This window comes from Accipiter gentilis, chromosome 8, assembly GCF_929443795.1.
Source record: "Accipiter gentilis chromosome 8, bAccGen1.1, whole genome shotgun sequence".
NCBI lineage: Eukaryota > Metazoa > Chordata > Aves > Accipitriformes > Accipitridae > Astur > Astur gentilis.
This window is the reverse complement of record NC_064887.1, coordinates 25,604,762-25,630,921: the sequence shown is the minus strand read 5'-3', so window position 1 is coordinate 25,630,921 and position 26,160 is coordinate 25,604,762. Positions and strand designations below refer to the sequence as shown.

The following is a 26,160-nucleotide window of genomic DNA, read 5'->3' as shown; positions in this document are numbered from 1 at the left end:
TGTAGTAGTCCCCTTTGAACGGAACACCACCATACTGACTGGGAACCACTCTTCCTCATGCTTCGCGCTGTGGAAAGAGAAATTTTCCTCCAATTTCTTCATATTTGTACCAACTGCCAGTTCCCTTTTGACAACGTGTCTCTGTTTTCCATAACTGTATGTAACTATGTAACTTCTGACAGGTGATTTTAGGCGTCAAGAAGCGGTATCTTTCTATGAACAGAGCGTGTTTTCTTCGGTGCCTTACACGAACGTCAACAGGGAACCTCGGGACAGCTTTTATGAGGGAGCCACGGTAGCGAGGAGAGTTTTACGCCCCGAGGGGACCCGGGACCACGGCAGGTTTCGCAGAGGCCGCCCCGGCCAGGCCGTCTCCCGCCCCCCCGGCTGCTCCCCGCACCGCACAAGGAGCCTGCCTCGGGGCTCGAGAGGCCGCTCCCGGCGTCCCGGGCTCACCTTCTGAGGGGCGACAGGACGCTCCTTCCTCAGGGGGCCAGCCCTGGTCACGGGGCCCTTCCCCAGCGGGAATTCCGTGCCCCATTATCACACAGAAAGGGGGCCCTGCGGCTGGCACGGCTCCGGAGGGGCTGGCACGGCTCCGGAGGGGCTGGCACGGCTCCGGAGGGGCTGGCACGGCTCCGGAGGGGCTGGCACGGCCGGCGGGAATCCCGCCCCGCCCCAGGAGCAGCCAGCGCACCTCGCCGCCGCCCGGCTCCGCCCGCCGCCTCTGAAGAGGGCGCGGCGGGGCAGGACCGGGGAGCGGAAGGGAGCGGCGCGGCGCGAGGTGGGGTTTGCAAGCAAGATGGCGCCGGCGGTGCGGGGCCTGAAGAGCTTGGTCTGGCAGAGTGAGTGCGGGGTACCGCTCTGCGCCCTCTTTCCCCCCCGGGGCAGGGAGCGGCGTGGGGTCGGGCGGGCGGGCGAGCGAGCGAGCGAGCGAGCGACGGCGCGGGCCGGCCGGCTGGCCGGGAATCCTCGCCGCTGCCGCTGAGGCGCCGCCTCCCCGCAGCCCGGCGTGTTGGGGTCGAGGGTCCGCTGGCCGCCGAGCGTGGGGCCGGGGCGCCTCCTGGCGCGGCTGGGGGCGCGTTAGGAGCCGCGCTGCGGGTCGGAGCCGAGGCGGGCGGGCGGGCGGGCCTGCCGCGGGTGGCGGGAGAGCTGGGCTGGGCTGGGCCCGGGCGGGTCTGTGGGGAGCCCGGTGTGCGGCAGAGGCTGGAGGTGGCTGCTCTTTCCCGGCTCTTTCAGCTAGTGACTTGTCGGCGTGGCGAGAGGCGGCTGCCCCGGCTTGCGGTGGTGCCGTCGGTGCCTGCCGTAATAGCACCTGGATGGAAACGTTTTTGCTTTATTCCGAGATAAGGGTGAACTATATGGCCAGCCATGCCAGCTCTTGAAGAGGTTAAGGTGAAGTCGGCTCTTCAGGGGATTCCTTGTTGCTCCCGAAATGGTTGTTTTGGAGAGTGCTCCCGGCTTCGGAAGGGGCTTCACTGGTTGTCTGTCACGTAGTGGCACTGCCTGCTTTATGCTGGGCTTCACAGTTTTCAGAAGAAAAAGCTGAAGGTGTCCCCAGGTACTCTCATAAATAAACTGCAAGTTTTTATCCCTATGTTTAGGGACAGGTTCTGCTGGTGTTTGTTACAAAAAATGAAGTTGTGACCGCTCCATGTCTTAGCGGCGTAGAAGAGCTGAGGTACTTGTGAGACTTATGGGGAAAGGCGTTAGCAGCCCCCTCATGCCAGACTTGACTTAATTGTACTGAGGTTGTGACTCCGTGAGCGGCTCAGCCAGCCTAGTGACTGCCTGTCACTGAAATTGGATGGTCCTGCTGCCTTCTTGTCAGTGTTTTCCTCCTCTGCTTCCACCTGCAAGCTTCAATCTGCTTGCTTGTCTCACTGCAAGAGAAGATAGAAAAAGGGGAGAAAGAGGAAAGCAGCCCGTTCCTGTGGTGTTCAGTCCTCAATTGCTGACATCTGTACCCTGCTTGCATCAGTTAGAACCCTTTTGTTTAAAATGTGACCTTTAGAAATCCCTACTTTTGCTGCTTTGCTTGTCCTGTCATACTCTGTGCTTTTTGACTGTAAAGTGATTGATTTGTCCTGAGGTGTTTTATAGAAGACTTGGACCTTAAGAGGAGGGAATCTGATCAAAGTGCTAGTGCATCATCAGGTTGTATAAGGACTTGTGAAAATGGCATTGCCAGTGTGGACAAGACCGTGAGAAAGGAAAAATTGGAGTGATGGTGAAACAGTGTGAATAGTAAAACATTTATATTGCAAACTTTGTAAAAGGAATCTTCTTCTGAAAAGAATGCTTTGTTAGATAATTAGTTAGTCTTCTCTTTCCAAGACTACAACGATAAACTAAGTTTTAGACATTGTCTAGCACTTCGATTATGGATAATTCAATGCCCAAAACTGCTGCTTTCTAATGTTTCAGCAAACTTTTTTTTTTTTTAAGGCTGGTTTGTCTGAAGATAATGTCAGTGATGCTGATGCTTCATGTAGTGGCTTGTTGTCAGTTTGTATCTTGTTCTGGGAATAGGTGAAGTTGTACCTGTGTTGTGTGTGTACAAAGAGTGTTGTACCTGTGGTCAGGTATGGTGCTGTTAAGAACCCTCTTTCTGTCATGATAGCCTTTTTTTGTAAGGTGCAATTTTAGACTGAATCAAAGCAGAAGTGTGTGAAAAAGTTACTTCACCGAAGTTTGTTGTTGGTTAAGTTCACAGTTATGGGGTGGGAGATGCTACCTCTATCTAGGAGGCAGTAGTTCCTGTGGGTAAAATTGTAAAATTAACTATGTACTGCATCTCTCTGTGTGTATCTGTAAATAAGGTTATTTGTACAACGGATTCTGTCTTTAATTTTTATTTGAAACTTTAAAATCTGCTCTATACTTGTGTAATAGGATTCTAATCTAGCCATAGATATCTATATTTGTTCTTCAATGATTCAGCATTTCTGCAACTTTATTTTCCAGAACAGTTGCTTACAGTGAAAGCTGTTCTAGTCCTTTCTTCAGGAAGTGTGTTATAAATGGGTCATTAACTTTGCCAAGATGTGGTTTGCGCTTTTTTTTTTTGTTGGTTGGTTGTTTTGTTTCACATGGGGATTTAGCAGTCTGCTGTTCTGTCAGGGTTGTGGGTAGTTTTTATCTGGATCGGGAAGTAAAAGTAGAAGAAAAATGCCTTAAACTAATTGAATGTGTTCAGAGATGACAAAATTAGAGAAGGTAGTTAGGATGCACACTTGGTATGAAATTTGTGAGAAGGAAATGAAAGCTTAGACAGAAACGGAGCACTATTCATACCTGGGTTTATGATTGGATTTGGTGCATTCAGAATGCTTACTGCAGACAAATGAGAATTTTGAGAGCCTGTAAACCAGCATAGGTCAGTTATTTGAGTAAAGGAGCTGCAGCTTGAGGACAAAACAAACAGCAGTTGGAATGTTGCAGGGGCAAGTACATTGTATCTGGTACACTGATAGCTTAGAATAAAATTTCTTTTCATGGTGGGAGAAAGCTGACTTTATTTTTAATTACAGAAATGAAATTCAAGACACAACTGGATTATGCATTTGTATGTTCTGGTTTATTTTATAGGCAAGTAAGTTGAAGTATTGTAAAAAAATATATTTGATATTTTGAACAAGGCTTTCAGGCACTCTATTAAGAAGAACTCTGTGATGCTAAGGACTAATTCCTTGGTAAGAGTTTTCTCAGAAAATATGAAGGTTAGTGAAATTTTCATGAGGCTAAAGATTTGTTCTTACACCTTGTGTACGGACCTAGAAAAATGTAATGTAACAAATACACAGTAAAAAAAGTGATAGGAAAAAATGAGCCTGTAATACATTCTGGATTCAGATGATACCAACAAATACATCTTGGTAGCAGCTATGGAGTGATGAGTGTTCTGCAATTTTATAGAGAGTATATCCAAAGAAATTATAGGGGTCTCTACACCAGTCTAAGCAGACCTAGAACTTGTTGAAAACTGTGGATTTCGAAGCAACCCAGAAGGCAGGTTTGAGGAATGATAATGGATTTCGGGAGTTGTATAAGCAGAAAAAGGTTCAGGAGAACCTAGCTTGAGTTACATTGTTTAGCAGCATGAACAAAATAAACCAATTGCATCCCTCTTGAAACGTGATTTTTGCTTAAATAACTTTTAGACCAGTGTTTTTGTCAGTTTATTAGATGGAGCAGAGTGTAAGGTTTTTAAGTTGCTATGAAGAATGTCAATGCTGCAAAAAGTAACTTGAGCATGTTGGAAAGCGAAAGCACAAATTACTCATCTTTCAAAAGAAACTTGTGTTGGTTTGGAAGAGTCTGTGTAGGATGTCTGTGTAAAATACAACCATGAGAAGCATGAAGTGTGACATCTTGGGAGCATTGTGTGCTATGCAGTGTTAGAATTGGTGAAACTGAAATGAAATGAAGGCTGGATGAGCTGGTAGGCTGCTTAGCTGGAAGAAACTGCTGAATTTTGAGGCGCTGGAGGTTGGGGGTAGAGGTGGAGTATCTTGCGATAGTGTCATGCCAAAGGGACTTGGACATAAGTGAATATATTAATAAACACTGAAGAAATAGGTGTAGCTTTTGTTGTATGTGCATCTACTATTCTGAAAATTCTTACAGTTCTTTCACTCGGCAGTAATCACAAAATGTGTGCTGAATTTGCTCATTTGTATTTTAGGCTTCTGTTTCTATTACTTTCATTTTTTTGGAAAAAGGTCCACCTATTTTAACAGACAGCAGTAGTCATCAGCTTAACCTGAAATTCTGTTCTCTGGGAAGAGAGAACAGAATAATCAGACCTCTTTATTCCTATGTTTATAAACACCAGGTTTTAAATGGCTGCCAAAATCTTCTGACTTTTAATTAATATATACCACTGCTGTGAGATCAAGTCTGCGTTAGCCTGATGATGCCAATCCTCAAAGTTGCAACTGGGTTCTGGTGATCTTTAAAAGCTGTGGGTCATAACTACATGCAACTGCTATTGCTGAACCCTATACAAGCTTTTTAATTGACATTTCTTCCAAAGTTGTTGTAGCAGGGAAAGATAATGGATACATCTTATTTAAGATAACTTTCAGTTCCTGAAAGAATTGGTATTTTCTTAGGCTTATTCTGGAATTCTAAAGAACAAGGACACTTAAGTTAGCCTATGTTTTAAAATAAGTCTGTTTGTGAACATGTTGGTCCACCTGCCTTAGAGTAGCTTAAATTTGTTTGCATGTGCACAATCCATTTGGTGGAATAGTTCACTAAAAAAATAAAGTGAGATATTTACAGGCCTGCGATCATTTGGACTGATTTTTATGGAGCTGCTTATCATTAGCAAAAATGAAAAATTTAGCTACATCTTTCTGAAATGGGCAGGTACAGTTTGTGGTCAAGAATTCTGTAGAGGTATTAATCAGTGGGGTGTTTTTTAAATTCTTCTTTAGGTCTCTGATGATATGAGTCTAAATGGGTGAATTATTTTTTCTTTTTTACTAACAATTTGATTCTTCTAACTGATAAACTGTCTATGTTTCTTCTTCCAGAGCTAAAATCATTAGTCTTTGATGACTGCAGGAAAGAGGAAGAATGGAAGGTACAGTTTTGGATATTTTTTGTAGCAATGTTAGAATCATTTGTTCAAGTAATCTGTATCACTGAGGATACAACAAATAAGTATCACTTAGTGGCTAGCACTTTAACTTAAAATTGTTTTCTATCCAAGTAATGGTTTTCAGTTCTGTGAACTCAAATGTCTATCATACATAATGAAAAATCCAAGAGCTAGTATAGGAAGAACAAATGGTTAGTTGATTTTTTTTAAGTTTTGAAAAAAATTAGAAACTGTTTCTGTTTCTCTTCACTTTTCTTTTGAAAGACTTGTACTTCATTAATTCAAAAAAATCATACTGCCATGCAATACATGTGGAGCAGGATTCAGCAGTACGATTGATAGCTATTAGAGCTGCTTTAGCTGCAAAACAGTTTTAGAATAAGTACCAATATATTTAAGCAGGCCATGGGGTAAATTGGCAGAAATTCAAAAGACTGGTGTTGAAGTTTTAAAATACTTACTAGTAGGCGTAGTGGGCACAAGCTACTTATTTAAGATGGAGCTCATCTTTTGAAATCCTATATGTAGGGAGCTGCCTTCTGATGCTATTTCAGATTAATATCCCACTGCAAGGTTGCTGTATGCAGGTGATGATAAGATGTAGAGTAATAAAATAGATTTCAGCTTCAAATTTCCATGGCAAGTTGTTAAGGCAATAACATGGGTTTACTATAGCTGATTAATTAATCTAAATACTTGTGTTTTTTAAATATATTTAGATAATTCTTTTAGATGATTACACTACTAAATTACTGTCACTGTGCTGCAAAATGACTGATCTACTAGCAGAGGGTATCACAGGTAAGCATAATTCTTCTTAATATACAGATGGCAATATGCTGATAAGAAAAAAGGAAGGAATAAAATTGATGGTACCCTTGCAAGAAACTGTCTTAATTTGGTTGATGAAGTAGCTATGGGATATTAGACTAGCAGACTTTCTGGCTTGTACAGTAATTACCCACTTGTGATTTTGTGTGGTTTGGTTTTTTTTAAATGAAAAATCAAATGTTTCTCTGCCTAGAAGCTAAAACCCTTTTTAAAAGTTCTTTTGCTAAAGATCACTGTAGTTTTGGGTTTTTTGTGTTTTGGTTTTGTACTTTTAAAATCCATTTTTGTTTGGTTGGGTTTTTTCTTTTGTGGTTTTTTTTGGGGGGGGAAAGGTAGGAGGTGTGCATGTTTGTTTGCTAATGTCCAGGATGGGGTAAATGAGAAAATTACCTGTCACAGAATGATTTTAAGGATATTATCTGTCAGTTGAAGTTAAGGGAAAACAATTCAGTAAAGAATTAAGCAATGTTAGCAAAATGTGCAAGAATAGGCAAATTACTTTCTGCATTTTTTCCTAGTGTTTTCTGTAAATCAGTAGTAGCAGCTGCTTTGAATTCATTTATGCTCATGAACAGTAGAGTTAGGATACAAGGCCAGAGAAACTTAAGTACTGAAGACAAAATGAGAACAGGAGACAGTAATAGACAAACTGAGAGGTGTTTGCAAGCAAATGGATGAGATAGAGGCAAGAATTTAAATTTGGGTTTGATGTCCAGATATATTTTAGTCTCCACTCAAAACAAGAGACCTTTCTGTAACTAAAAAAAAAACAAACATAAAAACTTGAAAACTAAATTATAGCAATAGTTAATTTAACTAGAATAAACCCATAAGCAACATTAACAGTAATTAGATTGTCACTTTTCCAAACAATTTGAGAGTAGTTTCTAGTGGAGTGGAATTTCTTATGTGCTGGAATGTGTTTCCTGTTCCTTGATATTGGCCACTGTCAAAAGTGAGTAATAGATTGATTGTGATAGATCTCAGTTATGCAGTATGTCGATTTAGCTAAGACTTTGTTATTCTACGTGTATTTTTAAGAAGTATTTTCTCTCTAGTAAATTTTATGGGCTCTTTTCCCCTACAATTTAAAGGATGTTTTTCCTATCATAAAACACTTTTCAAAGTTGCTTTTTATGATTGACCTGTCTGTAATGTTTATTAGTGTATCATCCTGCCAACCTTTTTTGCTGCCTGTTTTTGAAATTGAATACACAATGTAAATGATCTAGTTTTTATTTAGCTTTAGGTTTAGATTTTTAGAAACACTTTTGTAAGAGAGCATTATTTAGACTTAGTTATTTTTCCATAAATAGTGAGACTCTTCTTACTCCAACTATTCAGTATAACATGATTCTTCTGGAAGTAGAATAGCAAAGCTCTATACATTTCACTTTTTGGAGTGTATTTTTAATCATAAGAAATACTACTTATCCTTTGGAGAAACTTTCAGTGAGCGTGTATCCTGTTAGTCAACAAGAAACCTTTTATTTTGAGTGAGTAAACTACTGAAAAGAACCTGTCTTTCCACATCCAGATGTCTGATGTTACTTATCTTCCTTGTTCCTCCTCCACAAAATTACTGAGCAACATGAATCTCTCAGCATTCTTAAGCTACTGTGCTGCAACACTATAGAGGAATGACTTTATTAAACAGAAACCCGAGAGTTGAGTGAAGCTGATATGCTGAAAATGTCTATTTTATGCCTACAATTATATTGAAACAGAGTAATTGCACAGGAAATAGGAAAACAAAGGACAGAAGAGGCTCTAGTCCAAAATGATGCCCTGCATAGTTTCATTCCCCCTCTCCTTTGATGTGCTGGAAAAAGAATGATCTTGCTGAGGCAGTTCTCTTGCAACATAGTTCATACTGGGCCCCACAGTTTGATCATGCTTGCATTGGCATACCTTCCTGTGTGAGGGCAAAACTCTGCTTGGGTAGAATAGCCAGGAAAAATCTAGTCCTCCAAATTTAGTTGGCACTAGACTGAGAGTTGAAGAAGGCATGTGGTAATTTACTGTATTGAAAATAATAAATAAAAAAATCAAGGCCCTCTTTGCAGAAGATAGGTCCTTGCCACTAATTTTGTGTACAACTTGATTGCTGTTATTTTATTTTTATCACCTCTATTCTATAGTATGTATGGGGCTTTCATCACAAATGTGTAAAGCTCTTAATTATAAAAATGTATTATTTCTTAATTTATAGTGGTGGAGAATGTATATAAAAACCGTGAGCCTGTCCCACACATGAAAGCAATATATTTCATAACACCCACCAAAAAGGTTAGTATTTTAAAGAAAGTGTAGCAAGATCTTTCAGATTGAAAAGCAATCTTATTTTAAAGTATTTATTAATGTGTACAACTATACAGTACTTCTGCATTTTGTGTGATGCTCCTGTGTGATGCTTAATTTTCCATATTGAAAAGACAATGCAGTGTCACCATAGACTATGTTGCAAATGTGTACCTTTTGATCAATGGAGGCACTGTTTCATTGCTTAGATATTAGTAACCTCACTGAAAGAGGTGTTGTATCAAATAATGATGCAATATATTGAACAATAGGATTCAAAGTAATGTCTTTTATTAGAGATTACTGTTAATTCCTAAAAATTCTTGAGAGAGTAAATGTTAGCGTTGTTATATGTGGAAAACGATGCAAGTATCCTGCTTTGTGTGCTTCCTAAAGTGATCTTGGTGTGTGACTGACCTTCTGTAATTGTTTATTATTCTTGGTCTGGAATTGAAAATCTTCTACTTAAGTGGTTTTTTTTATATGTTAATTTGCAGTGTTACTAAGTGGGACTGGGTAATTAACAGGGCAGGAGGAAAGCTGGGAGAAGCTTTGTCTGGTATGTGAGGAAAGGTGAAATGCTGCAATGATTTTTTTTTTTTCTTATTTTCCTACCCCCATAAGTCTGTAGATGGACTTATTGATGACTTCATCACTAAATCATCCAGCAGATACAAAGCAGCATATGTGTATTTCACTGACTGTAAGTAAGCTTTTGTGTTGTAGTTTGATAACTTTATATAGGTAAATAAGTAAGCTTCTCGGCTTTCTTCCCTATAGTTCAGTACATGAAAATTCGGGGTTCTGTTTCTTGAGAGAAGACTTGAGACTCAAGTCATTAACCACATTTGGGTTGCCAGGACGTGGTCACCATGCCATGTGGCAATAGTAATTTCTTTCACAATTACAAGACAACGTTGATCGTTCCCCACCTCAGCTTTTAATTTAGGTGATCTAGTTGGTGGGGATTTTTTTGGTTTGGGTTTTTTTTTTTAAAGTATTCCAGTCTTCTCCTATGTTGGAGAGTGCGGAGGAGGACAATTCAAGTAAAACTAGGTATCTCATATAAACAGAATAGTAGTAAAAAATATAAATGTGTGAGAATTTGCTGCAAGAACAATGTTCTGTAATTGGTTATTTTAGGTAGTTTCTTCAGACTTGTGAGCCAGCTTTTTCCCATCACCTGAAAGAAGGTGCCTGCTTAGCCCTTGTATACATGATATAAATTGCAAAGCAGAGGTAATTAGTGCAAATGGGGTTCATGTGACTGCATGTTCCTCTGCAGTCAGTCAGCATGACTAGAGTGGCATGTAAAGAAGGGAAAACAAAAAGCCCCGATGTGCTGCTGAAGGCAGAGACTGAGTCATGGCTGTCACTGTGGATGGTGTGTATCTGCTACCATATGTTCTCAAAACAGTTACCAAATTACTAGTGGAAACTTTGTTTCTTGTTTCTTTTTATGCCGATGCAGCAAATTACTGTTCTGGAAGAATACTGCTGTCTTGCTGTATGTTCCTTTGTTGCAAGTGTGCAAGCTTTCAGTTTGAACGCTTGCCAAAACTTTTCACGTTGAGAGGAGTTGGAGAAGTAGCACTGTTGCTTCCAAGTCTGTGTAGTATTTGTGTCATCCAAATATTCCTTAAATTCAGTTTCTAGACTGGGATCCAATGTAGCCTATAAGTGTAGTGGAACACATTTGCGATGGATAATTTCATATTTCTCTGTCTTTTGCTGTTTGATATGTACACATTATTTCTCCCTTTAGCCTTTTTGTAGCTTGAGAAATGTTTTCTGTCTCCTATATGAGAAGAAATAGCAGAAACTTTTGCTTTGATAAAATCAATATCCTTCACTGCTGCAGACTGCTAACAAGTGTTGTACAACTTTGCTTGCCAAAAGCTAGTAAAAAATGACCAGTGATGCTTTTTGAAAAAGATCGCAAACACAAAATACTGATTATACATTCTCTTTCACTTCAGGAAGATTTGGCAACTTTTTTGTATATTACTGTTAATTGGTTCTTAATTCAGAACTGTCTGGTTGTTCTGAATACTGTAAGCTTGTAAGTGAGTTAACTGGAATATGCACAATTTATTTATAGTTAGACTCTTTTTTTTTTTTCCCTAGTTTGTCCTGACAACCTTTTCAATAAAATTAAGTCTTCCTGTGCAAAATCAATAAGGAGATGCAAGGAGATCAACATTTCCTTCTTCCCATATGAGTCTCAGGTAAGTTTAATTCTTCATCTCAACAGCAGAAAATAGTCTGGAGCACTATTTTCAGGTGTTGTTGACCTGCTAGAAAACAATTAAATAGAATGTAGCTTTTTTTTTAATTGAAAAACTGTATGTGAGACCTATTGCTGTTTTGGCATATTTCCAGTGTTTGTCTATATTTTTCAGATGAAAAATGCTCCTTGTACTCAAAGCTTTACTGTTTGCACTTGACCTTTTTGTGAGACTTGGAGTCAGTTGCCGTAGAGGGATTAGTGAAGGAATCTATTCTTTAAGAGAAGGAAAGCATTCTGGCTTGTCTTCAGTAAGCAGTATAGTTTGTCACTACTTATACTGAGGTGTCATTTTGACAGACTAGGTAGGTTGGTGTGTAGGAATAAGTAGAACTAACTACTTTGTGAAAATCGGGAAAAGAGAGCAAATGGATGAAGAGAATTGAAGGGGAGTGGAACAAAACCAAAGCCTCACAAAAAAAAAAAGAAACAAAACCCAGAGCAACTTGGCAAACTTTTTATCGAGAGGAAAATGTAGAAACCATGTTTTCTCAAAAATCTGAGATGACCAATGGAAAACAATGAACAGTTTCCATGCGAAACCACACAGAGGGTATTGTGTTGAGAAATAATTTGTTGCTCATGCACTTCATCAGGTACAGAAGGCTGAAATGCACTCTGATACTCACTATTACAGCGAAGCCCCTAAACCCTGTCCGCTACTGGGAGTTGTAGAACTAACCGTGAACGTTTCCCACAAGTCTTTCCTGTCTTCTTCAAACCTTATGAGCATAGCAAGGGTCAGAACTCTTACATATACCAAGTGGTGGGTGAGTATAGGACAGGCTGCTGCTATCTGTGTCTTATTGTGATGCAGTTTTAGTTTGAAGTCACACTCCTTTTTATAATAAAGGTTCTTTATTATTTAGATTGAGAAGCCATCAGAGAGTAAGTAGTGTGGTGGTTTGTTTGTTTGTTTTTCAGTAGTGTTGATGTTCCCAAGCTTTGTTTCAAACTTTTTTGGGGAGTAATGCTAAAGCTGCTTTTAAGAAAATGTTTTGTAGCTTTCTCTACCAAAAAAGGCATGTGAAAATTTTGTTGTCCTCATTCTCTGGAGGACTTACAATGAAAGTAGAAATTGGGACTACTTTTCTAAAGTTGAAAATAAGTAGCACTTAGTCTCTTCTAATTTTTAGTTTAGTGTTCTCAGTATTTTGGGTTGTGAGAACATTTTGAATCCTTACAAAAGGAACAGAGAATGTTAACTGGTTTTCCTAATTAAAAATCCCTGGGCCTGCTTTCTGGGGTGATAAGAGTATATAATCAGACTGAGCTCTGGGCAAAGTCCAAGTGATTATCTACTCAAATGAAACAAACATCTTTATCTGGATGGATGTTGTTCTTTGGCTCTGTAGTTAGAGTCCATTTGAAGGTGGAGAAAATCCATTTACTGACAATGGGATTGTTTCCATGTTTGCATTCCATTTACTGAACTGTTGAAAGTTTTTCTTCTGTGTGGTACTAAACATCTCTTATCAAGGTTTAATGCATTTAAAGAATTTCAGTTCTTGGAGGTAAAGTCTTCCTATAATAAACAGATACAATATGTAAAATTCTATTTTAAACAAATTCAACTTAATACCTTCTGTGATCTTTCTGATACTGCATTGTATGGCTCTGTATGAGACAGTGGATGGTATTTAGTTCTGCCTGTCTCAGATCCCTCCATCTGTACAGACAGTAAGCAATTTGAAAAATATAGTAATTAATATAGAGGAGGAGAACAATAGAGGAAAAGAGTGTGTGAACAAGAAGCAGATGAGCTCAACAGAACAGAGAAAGAGGACTGAAGTACGGGTTTGTTTGTTTTTTTGTTTAAGTACATTATGTATGACTTTTTATTACAGCATGTAGTTTTAAAGTATTAGCAATTCTTTAACCAATATTTTAGAAAGATAGATAAAATTTAAGCCTTTTTTTTTTCTTGGTTGTGCTTTACATAGGTATTTACTCTCAATGTCCCTGATGCGTTCTACCGCTGTTACAGTCCAACTCTGGAAAAGACAAAGGATAAGGATGCTGTAATGCAAGTAATGGCTGAACAAATTGTTACCTTATGTGCCACGCTAGATGAGAATCCAGGAGTACGATATAAAAGGTGGGGCAAAAATAGTGTTGTATTGTGTAGTTGCTTTCACTTCTAGGACTTCCCACATTGTTTTGTAATAGCTTGAGGCTGCAGCATAGTTTCTTTTATTGTGGATTAATTATTTTTAATCCACAACTCTGAAATATGGAATTGTAGGAATTTGTGAAGTGTAGGCAGAGCAGTGAATTATTTCTCTGTTTGTGTTCATATAACAGTACTTACTATACCCTGTTCTGTCATAAACTGCTAGTTTCACATTTGGTCAGTAGGATGACGTTCTAATATGCTGCATTCTGATATATCACATGCACAATCCTGCAACAGAACTGCGCCTGTTGGTAGTTTTGCAACTCCGCTTGGCATCAAGGAATTCATAAATTGCTGAGGCAGATGCGATCAGGATTTCTTTGTAGTAGAAGTATTGAGGAAAATACCTCTTCTGAGCTTTGATAGAGTACAGAAGTCAAACTAGGCATCTGAAATGATGGTCAAGAATTATGTTCTGTGGTGTAATGTGAAGTGGTGCCTTATTCTCTGCAAAGGTAACAAATAATTGCTTGACTGTTTTCTTTTCTCTTTTCTTTCTCGTTTCCTACCTCTGAGACAGATGTTTAGGTGCTGGGCCATATGCCAGCTAATGTCAGTCTTTTGGTTGAAGCTGTTTCTACTGTGTGAAATACCTGAAGCATTCAAAGATTGGAATCATAATGTAAGAGTGAAAATATATTGGAAATACTTAGAATGGAGTTCAGAAACTGTTCGTGAAACCAGAGGATCAATCTAGGGAGTTCTTTCTGTTTTAAAGGTAGCATTTTAGTGTTTTAATGAAGAAATTTAAGTTATTTTTGCATGCTTCCTTTTTTTCCCAGCGGACCATCTGATAAAGCCAGCAAACTTGCACAGCTTGTTGAAAAAAGTCTTGAAAACTACTACAAAACTGATGAGAAAAGCCAAATAAAGGTAGAAAGTGAGCTAAAATGTTTGCTTCTTTTTTGTAAGTCTGGGAAAAAAAATAATCTTTGGAATATGTTTTGATAATACATTCTACAAACCCAGATTTTATTTATTAATAAAGGCAACTAGTTGCCATTTAGGTGTTTTTTTTTTGTGTGTGAAAGCAACTTAGAGGTAGTAACTGATACAGTAAATCTGTATGTAAGCAAATATAATTTGTGTGATCAAACTAATTGTACTTGAAAAATTTGCCCTATGACCCTAAAATGAAACTTTCAGTTGAATGTTTGGAAATTATTTTTCCTGTATTGCAGCACAGTATAGATAACCTGCTCTGAAAAACGAACAGCACGCTTACTTGTGAAAAGCCAGTGGGAAGACTTCTTTGTGTGTGTTTTTCTTTACATTTTTTTTATTCATTAAGTGAGGTTACTGAAGGCACTGCAATGGGCTAAGAGCATTGCCTTAAAATTAGTATTTAAAACCACTGTGTTTTGGTTATCATCTAAATGTTTGTTTCTATATATGTTGATAAATACTTGGACCATACTACTTAGTTTTTTCAGTTATTTTTCCAAAAATGTCTGCAGTGCAGTAACTTACTGTAAATAGATTTAACATGCATTAATGTTGTACTGTATGTCTTAACTTTACATTTATTTGATGGCTTTCTAGGCTAAAACCCACTCCCAACTAATAATAATTGATCGTGGCTTTGACCCAGTGTCAACTGTACTTCATGAACTCACCTTCCAGGCAATGGCATATGATCTGCTACCAATTGAAAATGATACTTACAAGCAAGTACTTTTTTAAAAAAAATCTAAACACTTTCTTTTTCATTACAAAATCTATGGAACTGTTTAGCTGAATTGCACCATGGCAACGTTAGCTCCTTATATTACGTAAGGTTTGCTTCACTTAATATTAGTCTTTCCTTTTGGATTTGTAACTTCCTCTTTTTGTTAGCTTCCTCATTTGGTGGAGATTAGGTAGGATCTAATTGGCATTTTTGCTAAGTTTTGAGTCTAACAAATGGAATTTTTTTTAAAAACGATGAACTTTGTACTAGACGTGAAGCAAAACCTTGGTAGTGCATGTTCAGATTCTCTACCTCTTCTTTCATACTCTCAACCTTCTTGGCTAACAAGGCAAACAAGACCAGTAATTAAATACTGAGAAAAAGTGTAGTTATTTCTCAGAAATGCTCACTTCTATAGCTCTAGTTGTTTAATTTGCATGGTTGATAAAATTTACATGTTTCTTTCCTAAATGCACATTTAGGTAAGCCATATTCAGTTTATAAACATTATTTTATCACTATTTGGAATAGTGTGACAGTTGCATAAGGTATGTACTTTGCTGTCAGATTGTTCTGACGCCAAAGATTTTGGTAAGACTTTGCTTTCTGAGGATCCGCTACAGTGAGACCTAATGGCCTCATTGTTTAGTTAAGCAAACAGGAATGTGTATCTTCTGTCAGAAACACCGAGTGAGTGTTTTCATAGAAAATGTAGAATTCTATGAATCTGAAACTTACTGGGTATGAAAATGTAGCAGTGTGTGCTTTCTAGGTAGTTGTGATCCGACTTTCACAATTAATCTTGTAATTGTTTTATACTGCTTTCTGGCCATATACACTGTGAGTTTTTGTAAATGTGAAACTTGTGTAGTATGATTGCTGTCTTTATAGGTTTATTTTTGTTTGTAGAAAAGTAATAGCTTGTCTGTAATCCTGTGAAGCATGTTTCTTGTATAGGTGAATTTGTCTGACTTAGTCTATTTAGCTGCTGAATGGCACTTAATTTTTCTTCAGAGTTACAAAGTGTCTTACAGTACATATAGAAGGCTGCACTTTGCAGTCTCAGTGTGTGTTGCTTTGCACACAGTTGGCATTTGAAGCCAAAGGGAAGTTGACATTGGAAGCTGAAAAGAAATTGAGGTGCATGTATGATTGAAACTCTAGTTACTGTTGTTTTAAAAAAATGTCTAGAAGCTATTGCCCCAAAGAATCATTCTAAAATTAATCTGCTGGTTCTATGTTCAATGATGTAATCTGTAAAATCCTTATGTAAATTATATTGTGTTGGGCAATAGCTTGGCTTATAAATTTAAAACCTGTGTACGTTATTGCTGTTGCCATGTATGTTGATTAAACAACAACAAGAGTCTAATGAGTTATGAGAATTGGGGTGGTGGGGGAGGGCAGGAAACAAACCAACTGTCTGAATTCTCTCTTGGAAGATACAAAACAGAAGGGCCTGCTGGGAAGGAACGGGAGGCAATTCTGGAGGAAGATGATGAGCTCTGGGTGAAGATTCGGCACAAGCATATTGCAGATGTGATAGAGTATGTGAATAAATAAAAAACCTACTTACATATTTAAGTTATAAAAGTTTCTTTGAGAGGGAATGTATTTGAGCTGCTAAGCAGGAATACAGGCAGTAGTGAAGATGGTTTACAATATAGACTGCATCCTGTTAAATAATTGATGCCGGGAAGAAAACATACTTTCAAAAATACAGTATGTACAGAGGTATGCCATTTTACTAATGTTAATTTCAGTTCTTGAGGAAAATGGAAATAAAATTATTTCCTGGGAAGTATCTTTAAATCTTTTAAATCTGAAGGGATTGTTTTGCATGAAGTACTAGCAAGTTGTTGCATCATTATGCAGACATTGTAACCAGAATGTTTCAGTTTGCTTTGTCAAAACCCACTCTCTTCTCTGAAGGAGACCTGTATTTGAAGCTTTTACTTTAATTCAGAAGTTCTTGTTGCACAGTTCTTCTAAGATTTTAAGTAAAGATCTTAAGAAAAGATTTAATCAAATGCAACAGCACCACAGTTCTTACTTTCCTTTATTTTTTTTTTCTTAGGGAAATACCAAAACTTTTGAAAGAAGTTTCATCAAAAAGAAAAGCAACAGAAGGAAAAGTAAGTTGTTTAATTTAAGGTATTGTTGTTTTTTTCTGGTAATTTAATTATTTTCAGCTGATCAGATCTGTGTAATTCATGGACCTGTTACAGAACTTGAGGCTTATCTCAATGGCAATTTTTTTGGGGGGGTTAAGGGGGGTCAGGAAGGCTGCAACAGGAAGGGAAAAAAGGATGCCAAATATTGGGGGAAAAATTTTCAACTTGTATCATTTCTTCACAGTTATCGATATCTGCTCTGGCCCAGTTAATGAAAAAGATGCCGCACTATCGTAAAGAGATTAGTAGGGTAAGGGGTCTTTTGTAACTACAACTTCATACATCTTTTTGTATGCTATAACTTCCTGTGTTGTTGAAGTCTAGTTTTATTCTGTCATTTTCTTGTTAAGTGTGCTATATAGCTTTTCTTCAAATTAATATTTTCACCTACTGTAAAATTTGGAGAAGAAAACTTTTTCCAGGTGTTTCATTTTAGTATGTGAAAAACCACTTAAATGATTTGTGTGCTTTGAGGATTGAAGATAGCATAAGCAGTCTAATGTTTTAAAAGGTTTTATGGGGGTCAGTCTCTCAGTGAAGGGTAAAACACAGAAAATGCCTGATTGGTACTGAAGGATAGTTGAAGGATTGACTCTTGTAACCAGTGAAAACGATTGCTTGATATGTTAAAAAAAAAAAAAAAAAGGTAAGTTATGGCAGCTTGTGTGTTTTTGTTGTTTGTTTGTTTTTTTTCTTCTAGCAAGTTGTTCATCTTAACTTAGCAGAAGATTGCATGAGCAAGTTCAAATCTAACATAGAAAGGCTCTGTAAAACTGAACAGGTATGTTTAAAAAACCCACAAACCAAACAACAACTTATTGCAAATGCAACTTTTTTGTTCCCAGGTTTAGATGCTTGTTTTTAACTGACAAAAGTAGTGTCTCTTGCCTTTTTTTTTCCCCCCAATTGCTTTTTGAGGTAATAGTATTAAAGCTAAGTGAGATATACAAGGCTCTTACTCTGCCAATAAAGAAGGTGCTTTTAGAGTTCTGTTTTTTTGTCTTTGAATCTGGCTGAGTTGTGTAAGGATCATCTTTGTTTGTTCTTTGTTCGAAACTCCTATGAAGTTGCCTTACTATCTTCTGCAGAAGGAAGCCCTTTTAAAATGTCTGGGAAAAGCACCTGTTAGGGTGAGGCATTACATTGTATTACTTATCTGAAGTTAAAAACTATAACTTAAATGGATAGGAATTCCAGATAGCAAACATTTAAAAATGTTTGAATGTTATGTATTGTTATTATGATGTTCTAACTATTGAAATAATTAAGTCAAAGACTTGTCATACTGAATTTAAATTGATGTAGCTTGATTGTTTCCTGAAACCTATGGTTTCAAAAAAATGCATTTCAAAGCACACAAAACAATGTGGGTTTTTTGTTGTTTTTTTTTTTTTTTTTTTTTTTTTGAGTACTCACTAAAACCATGTTTTGTTTTTTTAATTTAGGACTTGGCTCTCGGAACTGATGCAGAAGGTCAAAAAGTGAAAGATTCAATGAGAGTCCTCCTTCCAGTTCTGCTTAACAAAAGTCATGAGAGCTATGACAAAATTCGAGCTATTCTCCTGTATATCTTTAGCACAAATGGTATGATAAGCTGCCCTATTTTTTTGTTTTTCTGCCAGTGCTATGGACTTCAACTAAAGTTTTGGGATAGTCCAGTATTTTTAGTTAACTTAAATATCTCTATTGGAGTTGATGGCCAAGTTTAAAACAAATACTGTCCATCCTCTGTAGCTTCTCTTCTCTCAAATTAGTAGCAAAGATACTATTGATAAGGAGTTAAGAGGTTCAATACAAGTGCAGATCCATACAGTGTTTTAGCATCATTCCTGTGCTTGAGTGTGTGCAACAGTTTAAATTTTCTTCTTTTCACGTAGTATCGAAGCTGTTAGAGGGGGATCTTCATGTCCACTGCAACCTGAAAATTAAGTCAATGGGGAAGAATTTGTAGTAGAGGAGGAGGAAATTGGCAGAATGTTGGTCTGAGGAATCTATAACAATATTGAGTTTTGGTCTCAAAAATGGACCATTAAACAAAACTTTATCTGAAGTATTATGTTAAACTTAAAGTAGACTGGCCAAATAAAAAAAATTAATCCATGACTAAATAACAGCCCAAAATGTGTGAGACAAAATTGGTCTTACAGTCACGTGGTAATTAAGTTGTATGTTTTCCTTATATCAAAGGAACTACCCAGGAGAACTTGGACAAGCTGATCCAGAATGTACAAATAGAAACTGATAGTGATATGATAAGAAATTGGAAATACCTTGACGTTCCTGTTATCTCTTCAGTAAGAATGTATTTATTTATTTTTTGTAATTTTCTACCACCCAAGCAGTTGTCTACAGCTCTTTCAGCAACTCTTAGCAGTATTATCCAGGTTCTTTTTTTTGGAAGCAGGCAGTTACTAGGAATTCTTGTTTTTATGATGTGTTTAAGTGGTAAATCCTTTAAACAATTAACATGAATAATTTTCAAAGTAAGATACCTATAAAATTCCCTCTAGAATCATCAGATGGTGATTTGAGCTAGTTGTTTTTTTTGGAAATGCCAACTTAGTTCCTTGTCTCTGAAATCAGTATTTCTAGTGTATCCTGAATTCTACAGGTATTAATTGTTCTTTGTTGTTATTATTATTTCTTTAAAATTTCCTACTGATCCCCTCTCCCCCACTACTAACTAGGAATAAGTTTCAAAAATCCAAATACGCTGCACAATCCAACTATGTTTTGAAATTTTTTTTCAGTCTGCTGCTCAGCAGCATAAACACCAAAGAAGGGACCGTTCTTCAGAAGAAACTTATCAACTTTCTAGGTGGACGCCTATTATCAAAGATGTTATGGAGGTAAATTTGACCAACTAGTTAATTCATGGGTGGAGTGCAGAAATTTATTCAAGTGAGCAGTTATAGCCAATCTTTTGAAATTCCGAAGTATTTTGTTAAATATGTCTGAGCAAAGTGATCACTTCCAGTTTGTCTGTAATACAGAACATTAGACTGCTGTGTGTTAGCAGTGCTCTTTACTGGAGGTCATTTTAAAGGTGAAGCAAATGAAAGTGAAAGCAAAAAGTCTTTTTGAACAGCTTGTCCTGTGATTGGCAGTGTTTAGTGTCATTTAAAGATCTGGATTTTTTTTTTCTCCAGTGGGTCTTTAAACTGTAATTCAAATCTAACCTGTAGATCGGTAGAGGCTTGAAAATGTTACTTGCCAGAAATGTAGTTGCTTTGTTCTTAAACCTCTTCCTAAGTATCATTTAGTGACTGATGTCAGACAGAATAGTGAGTTCACTGGACCTTTAGTCTGACCCACTGCTGTCGTTCATAGATTCTTGGTGACTTTCACATGTTCCTCTGTGTCTTCAGGGAGCCCTAACTTCTCTCGTATACTGCTATAGAGACATTAATTATGTTAGGATCATTAGAGATGAAAAGCTGCTAGTGAAATTTGAACAGCTAAATCAATATTATGTTTACAAAGAAAGCATATGTACTCCCAATTCCTTGTGAAATACAGAAGCCTTGTAATAATTCTTAATATTACGTGGTCTAGCATTTTGTTACAGAGGAGTGTTGTTCATGAGATGCTGATTGGGACTGGTTGTTCAAAGAACTTGCATGTGCTGGCATTAAAGTCCAGTTAGACATCTTACTGGAAGTTGAAACTTGGTGGGTTTTGGGTCTCCATGTTTGTTTAAAGTGGGTCTTTGTTTTGCCCTTCAGGATGCCATAGAAAACAAACTAGATTCAAAAGACTGGCCTTATTGTTCCCAGTGTCCTCCTACCTGGAATGGTTCAGGAGCAGTAAGGTAAATCGTTTAATTTCCTGAAGCATAATTTACCCAATTCTCAGTGTTGTTATATATATTATAAAGCATTTTAAAAGTGCGTTTACAAGTGGTGAAATCGTCTAACTATGGTAATGTTAATGTGTAAAACTTATATTTTTATTTCATCTAAAGCATACTGAAATTGGTTGTTAGTTTAATAACTCTTCTTAGCCATATATAGCTTTTTATTTGGAGTATCTCCCTTTTGCTTCAAAATTAGAAATAACATTTCCATATTCCCAGAATGAGAAATTTTAAACCACTGAGCTTTTTAGAGTGAAGTAGTTTCAGGAATGGATTATCAGTATACTGTGACTTGGACAAAAAGAATTTCTTCTGAAAGTTATTTCTGCTGTGGTAGTGGTGGTGGTGTTCTTAATGACTTCAGTAAGGTAAACTCGCGTAGGCCCCCTCATTAGGGAATATGGGCCTGTTAGACATTTGACCCCTGTTGTCGTGATGATTTAGAGAAGTCCAGAGAAGTTGGAGGTCTTGAAACGAATTCTCTGCTAATGAATGTGAAATGGTGTGTTTGTGTACTTGCATATTTACTAACTAGCACTGAGAGGTGATTTTGGAATTTCTTTTTTTAGCTCACTAACTTGTACTGTGCCTTCTTTCCCTTTTTAAGCCCACTATCCTTGAACCTCATGACCAATACCTGCCAATTTGACTGCTTTATCACTTGTGGCAGTGTTATTTAAATGGTGAGAAAGCTGTATAGAGATAAGAGTGTTTCTAACGCAGGAATGCTCACTGTGCTAATCAGATGCTGGAATTCCTAGGGAGGGAAACATTATACAGATCCTAAATGTGGAGGACACACTTCAATTGGAATTTGTACCTTACTAAATAAAAGACAAAAGTTACAGGTACACAGCCTTAGGAAAATAGTTCTGTTACTTCCACTGCTAACAAAACTGTTGGTGTGTCCTTATGTTCCTGGATATGCACTATGATGGTCAGTGCAAGGAAACAAACACTAGGGCGAGTTGCTGTACATTGTAACTGGATCTCTGTCTTGTAGGCTGGTGAAATCTGGGAATCTTTTAGGCACCCTAGCAAAGAGAGATCAGGACTGCAGATGATTTAATCTGAATGTGCAATTTACTGTATGTGTGTTAGAAAGTATAATTTAAGAGCTTTATTTTTATGTTCCTATCTATCTGAATCTTACTTGTGAACAGCCGAATTTTTTTTTTTTTTAGAGATTCTTTTCACACTTGGAGACTGAAAAACCTAAGACTCTAGCTTTTTCAAATTAACCTCTCATGAAAAACGCCTCTGGAATTGCTAGCATGCAGAATTTAGCTGCTCAGTAGAAGTCCTTTGTGTAAGCTGTGTGCAGCAAGGTTTCTGCCTTGTATTTTTCCCCTTTGTGGTAACTGAATAGTTTCTGAGTAATGTGCTAACTTGTTTTTGTTAAAATTCTTTTTATTGTCAATTCATCCAAGTTCTTTTGCTGCAGTTGTAATCAAACCGAGAACTGCGTGACAGAAATTGTTACTGCTTAAGTGTATAACTTTTACCAAAATTAATCAATAAAGCTATATAAATGTCATCTTACGAAATCTTTTACAGTGCTCGCCAGAAACCTAAAGCTAGTTATCAAGATGAGCGAAAGAGTAGTGCAAGATTAATTATATTTGTGATTGGAGGAATTACGTATTCTGAGATGCGCAGTGCTTATGAAGTTTCTCAAGTCTACAAGTCCTGTGAAGTTGTTATTGGTAAGCTTGTCTTGAGAAAAGAGTGGTATGTAGGGGTTTACTACATGTGTTTCTGGAAAATGTAAGAATCTTTTTTTTTCTTACATTCACTAAGTTGGTTAAGTAAGCTATATACTATATAAGTGTATAAGCGTATTTCTTAAAGCTATGCACTTAGGAAGTATCTTTTCAATTTATCTAGATTGCTTGATGTTTGGGTTTTCTTTTGCAACAAGATACTGAGAACAATACATACAGTTATGCTCTACAGAAGAATCATCATGAATTATGTCAGAGAAATGTATTATTGAAATAGCCTCATGTATAGCTAAAAGGTTTTAAGCAGACCTATGTTTCCTTGCATTACGGTTTCCTCACAAACTTTTGCATCTGCCTGTGCTTTACCTTCAGGTACACTTACTACTCTCATTGCATTTGGAAGTAGTAGGAAAGCTGGCAGACTAGTGCAAAATTACTCACTTTGGGAGAAAGGGAAGATAAGTGTGGTGTGGGTGTTTGGTGTGTTTTGGTTTTTTTGGTTTTGTTTGTTTGTTTTTGTTTTAAACACCCACCCACCCCACCCCCCAAAACCAAACCAACTTAAAAAAACTTTTTCAGTGCAGCTCAGTTGACTTTGCAACATTTTCTAGTCCTTGTCATGGTTTCTTCAGAGACCTTACACAAACCACACCATGATTTATAGCTTTTGCCCTGAAAACTGAAGTAATCGACCTAATCTTCTTAAGATTCAGCAGTAAATGCATGAATTACCAGCTGGGGTAGTAATCTCTTAGTTAATACTTCAGAGGCAGCAAATGCTTGTTCCATCAGCTGCTGTGCTTCAAATAATCATTTCCTATAATGCTGTTTAAATGTAGGTGCTAAAACATTTTCATATATGATATATCAAAACAGAGCTCCTATGATTTAGAACCTTACCAGAGACCAGTATCCATCTGCAGTGGCAGCTGGTGTCTGGGTGCAGGGTCATCTAAAGCATCCTAAAATGCCTGAGATGATTCTAGTTTGGCAATTAAATTTAGTCTTGAGTTTCGAAAAGGATTATATGTATCTATCATAATTTTAAATAAATAAATACTTTTCTCTAAAGCAATGACAACCTTGATTCTGAGATCTAGAGTCTGTTACCTCAAAATAGTGGGGGGTGTTGTAGTTGTGTGCATGTACGGTTCAGTTTTTTTGATTTATTTTTTGTTTGCTGGTTTTATTGGTGGTGGTTGAGGTAGGTTTAATGCTAGTCCTAGTTTTGAGTTGCAATGGAAAGACTAGGACAACAGGAATGTAGTTTAACAAGACTATTTCTTCATCTGAGACTTGTTTACAAAACCATGTTTAGTGTAGGTCACTCGCTGTAGTACCTGGCACTAACCATCTTCCCTTTTGTTTAGAGATGATTCTTGTAGTTTTGTTTGTAGCCCTATTTTCCAAGGGAGGCTGATAACTGCCAAACTTCCACGCGGCTTACTGTAAGATGAAAATCTTCCTGTATTCCTGATCCAGAACTCAAGGAATATTAGCCCATTTGGATTGACACTACTAAAACTAAAGGCTAAACTGTTCAAGACAGCCCTAATCTTAAACAGTTGAGAGTTCCCTTTATAACTGTAGGGTGACCCTTGACAGCAGAAGTTATGATCACGGTCTGTGAGAACAAGAGAGGTATTTTGTGCATTCCTGAAGAAGAATAAGCATTTTCTTTGCTGGTCCAGACTTGGAATTTGTTGCAAATTTTTCAAGGAAATGTTAGTCAGTAAAAGCCAATTTTCTGTAACTGATATTTCTGTTGAAAACTACTGTTTGCAATAATCTTTAATCCAGATGGTTTCTTGATTCTAGGATAAAGCTTGTCATTAACTTGCCCTTTCACAGAATGGGCAGATTTCTTGCAGGCTGGGACAATTGCATACAGTGAAAGTGGCCCAGGTTCAAGCCTATGTTTCAAACCAGGCAGAGCAGGGACTTGAAACTTGTATCCAAAGAAAAGAGTCCTAATCTGGATGTCTGAATTTCTTGTTGTGCGGAAGAAGAACGGTGCCTACCTAATGGTGACATTTATATTTGTATGATGATGCTTTATATGATAACACATGAAAACACTTTGAACTGTTCTACTTTTCAGTTTTCCAGGTACAGTAAAAAACACTGGCATGAAACTGATCTTTTTCTTTTTAAATTTATTTAAAGAGTGAATGTCTAAAAGTCATAATTTCAGACTGATGTAGTTAATACTTATGTTTTTTTGTCAGGTTCTACTCATATTTTGACACCTAAAAGACTACTGGATGAAGTGAAGAGCCTTAGTAAACCAAAGGATATGGTCTGCATTAAGGATGAATAGAAATTGTGGTATTCATGATGCTTTAGGAAAAGACAAATAGTATGTACATATCCTTATGGAATTGACTTTTCTAAATACTGTACCAGGACACTATATGGTTCTGACTAATGGAGTGTAATTTAAACTTGCTGCTTTTTTGGGGGAGTAGAAGGCAGAGAGAGGAAAAAATCAACACGTGTGTTTCTTAGGTTGTATTTAGTATAGACAATGTTACACTGTAAGTGCTTTTTCAAAAGGGCATGGTCGTTCCTAACAAATTATGCTAAAAGTTATCATGATTACATATAAACTGGAATTATCTTTGAGAACTGTGAAATCTTTCTATAATAGAGTTTACTTCTAAAAATGATTAAATTAAAAAGGGCCTAGGTTCTTAGGTAGAGTAAAATATCTGTAAATATGAGTTTATGGTAAAAATATTTCACAAGTGCGGTGTCTTAAACTGTAATATTTTCTGTAAAATAACTCTCTGAAAATTCTTTAAATATATGTAACTGTGAAAAACCAAAAGGTGTTTTTAGATGGTGGTGGATAAAGTAGAAAGTTAATCACAGAAGTACTAAGCAGTTCTAATTTCAATAAATAACTTTGGAGAAATGCCGCAACTGTGCACTGAAGTACACTTTATATTTAAGTATATACAGGGATTATTCTACAGCTTTTTAAAAAAACTTTGATTTCTTACAAACTTTCTTATGATTGTGTCTACGTAGCTTGTCTGTTTTAGAAGTTGAATTGCCTGTGATATAGAAGTTCCAAAATTTTAAGTGTAAATTCTCTTTTTGAGGGAGCAGGGGCAGGGGAAAAGGAGGGGGAAAGAAGGGAAGCAGTTGAATCTTTCAAATTACTTGGTAATTTAGAAAAGAAAAGCAAAAAGTAAACCAATCGCCCAAACTTGATGCATTCAAGAGAATTTACTGTTTTATACTTTGTTACATACTAAGAAATACACAAATTTGTGCTGAAGGGATCAAATAAATTCTAAATTGTATTAATTCTGTAATACTGGTGACATTTAGATTTGTCTTAGAAAATTACTAAAGTAAAATTTTAAGAAAATTACTAACCTTTTAAAGGGATGTTGTATTCATGTGCCTTGAAATGTTAGTTTGTTGTATGGAGAATGAGAGAAATGTCATAATGAAAAAGAATAGGTTGCTTGTGGGTTTTATTTACATTTTTTCCCAACTGTAAGGGTATTAATTTTTTTT

The 26,160-nt window shown here is 37.2% G+C and overlaps 1 protein-coding gene across 5 annotated transcripts; it reads left to right on the top strand.

The window, feature by feature from the left end:
- Nucleotides 1–750: 750 nt before the first annotated feature.
- Nucleotides 751–25,607, top strand: STXBP3 (syntaxin binding protein 3). Of its 5 annotated transcripts, XR_007506864.1 has the most exons (21): nt 751–845; nt 5,544–5,593; nt 6,331–6,412; nt 8,655–8,731; nt 9,368–9,446; nt 10,871–10,971; nt 11,627–11,800; nt 12,974–13,128; nt 13,989–14,079; nt 14,749–14,873; nt 16,318–16,422; nt 16,953–17,010; nt 17,234–17,299; nt 17,750–17,830; nt 18,495–18,633; nt 19,237–19,343; nt 19,800–19,898; nt 20,775–20,860; nt 22,463–22,611; nt 24,481–24,738; nt 24,858–25,593. XR_007506864.1 is itself a non-coding variant. In XM_049807135.1 (20 exons), exons 1-20 carry the CDS (start codon nt 803–805, stop codon nt 24,947–24,949), a joined length of 1,959 nt encoding a protein of 652 aa, XP_049663092.1. In that variant the 5' UTR covers nt 762–802; the 3' UTR covers nt 24,950–25,593. The 5 variants fall into 5 exon arrangements, 2 of the variants coding, with proteins under 2 accessions (XP_049663092.1, XP_049663093.1); XR_007506866.1 differs by lacking the exon at nt 11,627–11,800 and having other exon boundaries at nt 762–845; XR_007506865.1 differs by lacking the exon at nt 17,750–17,830 and having other exon boundaries at nt 762–845.
- Nucleotides 25,608–26,160: the final 553 nt, after the last annotated feature.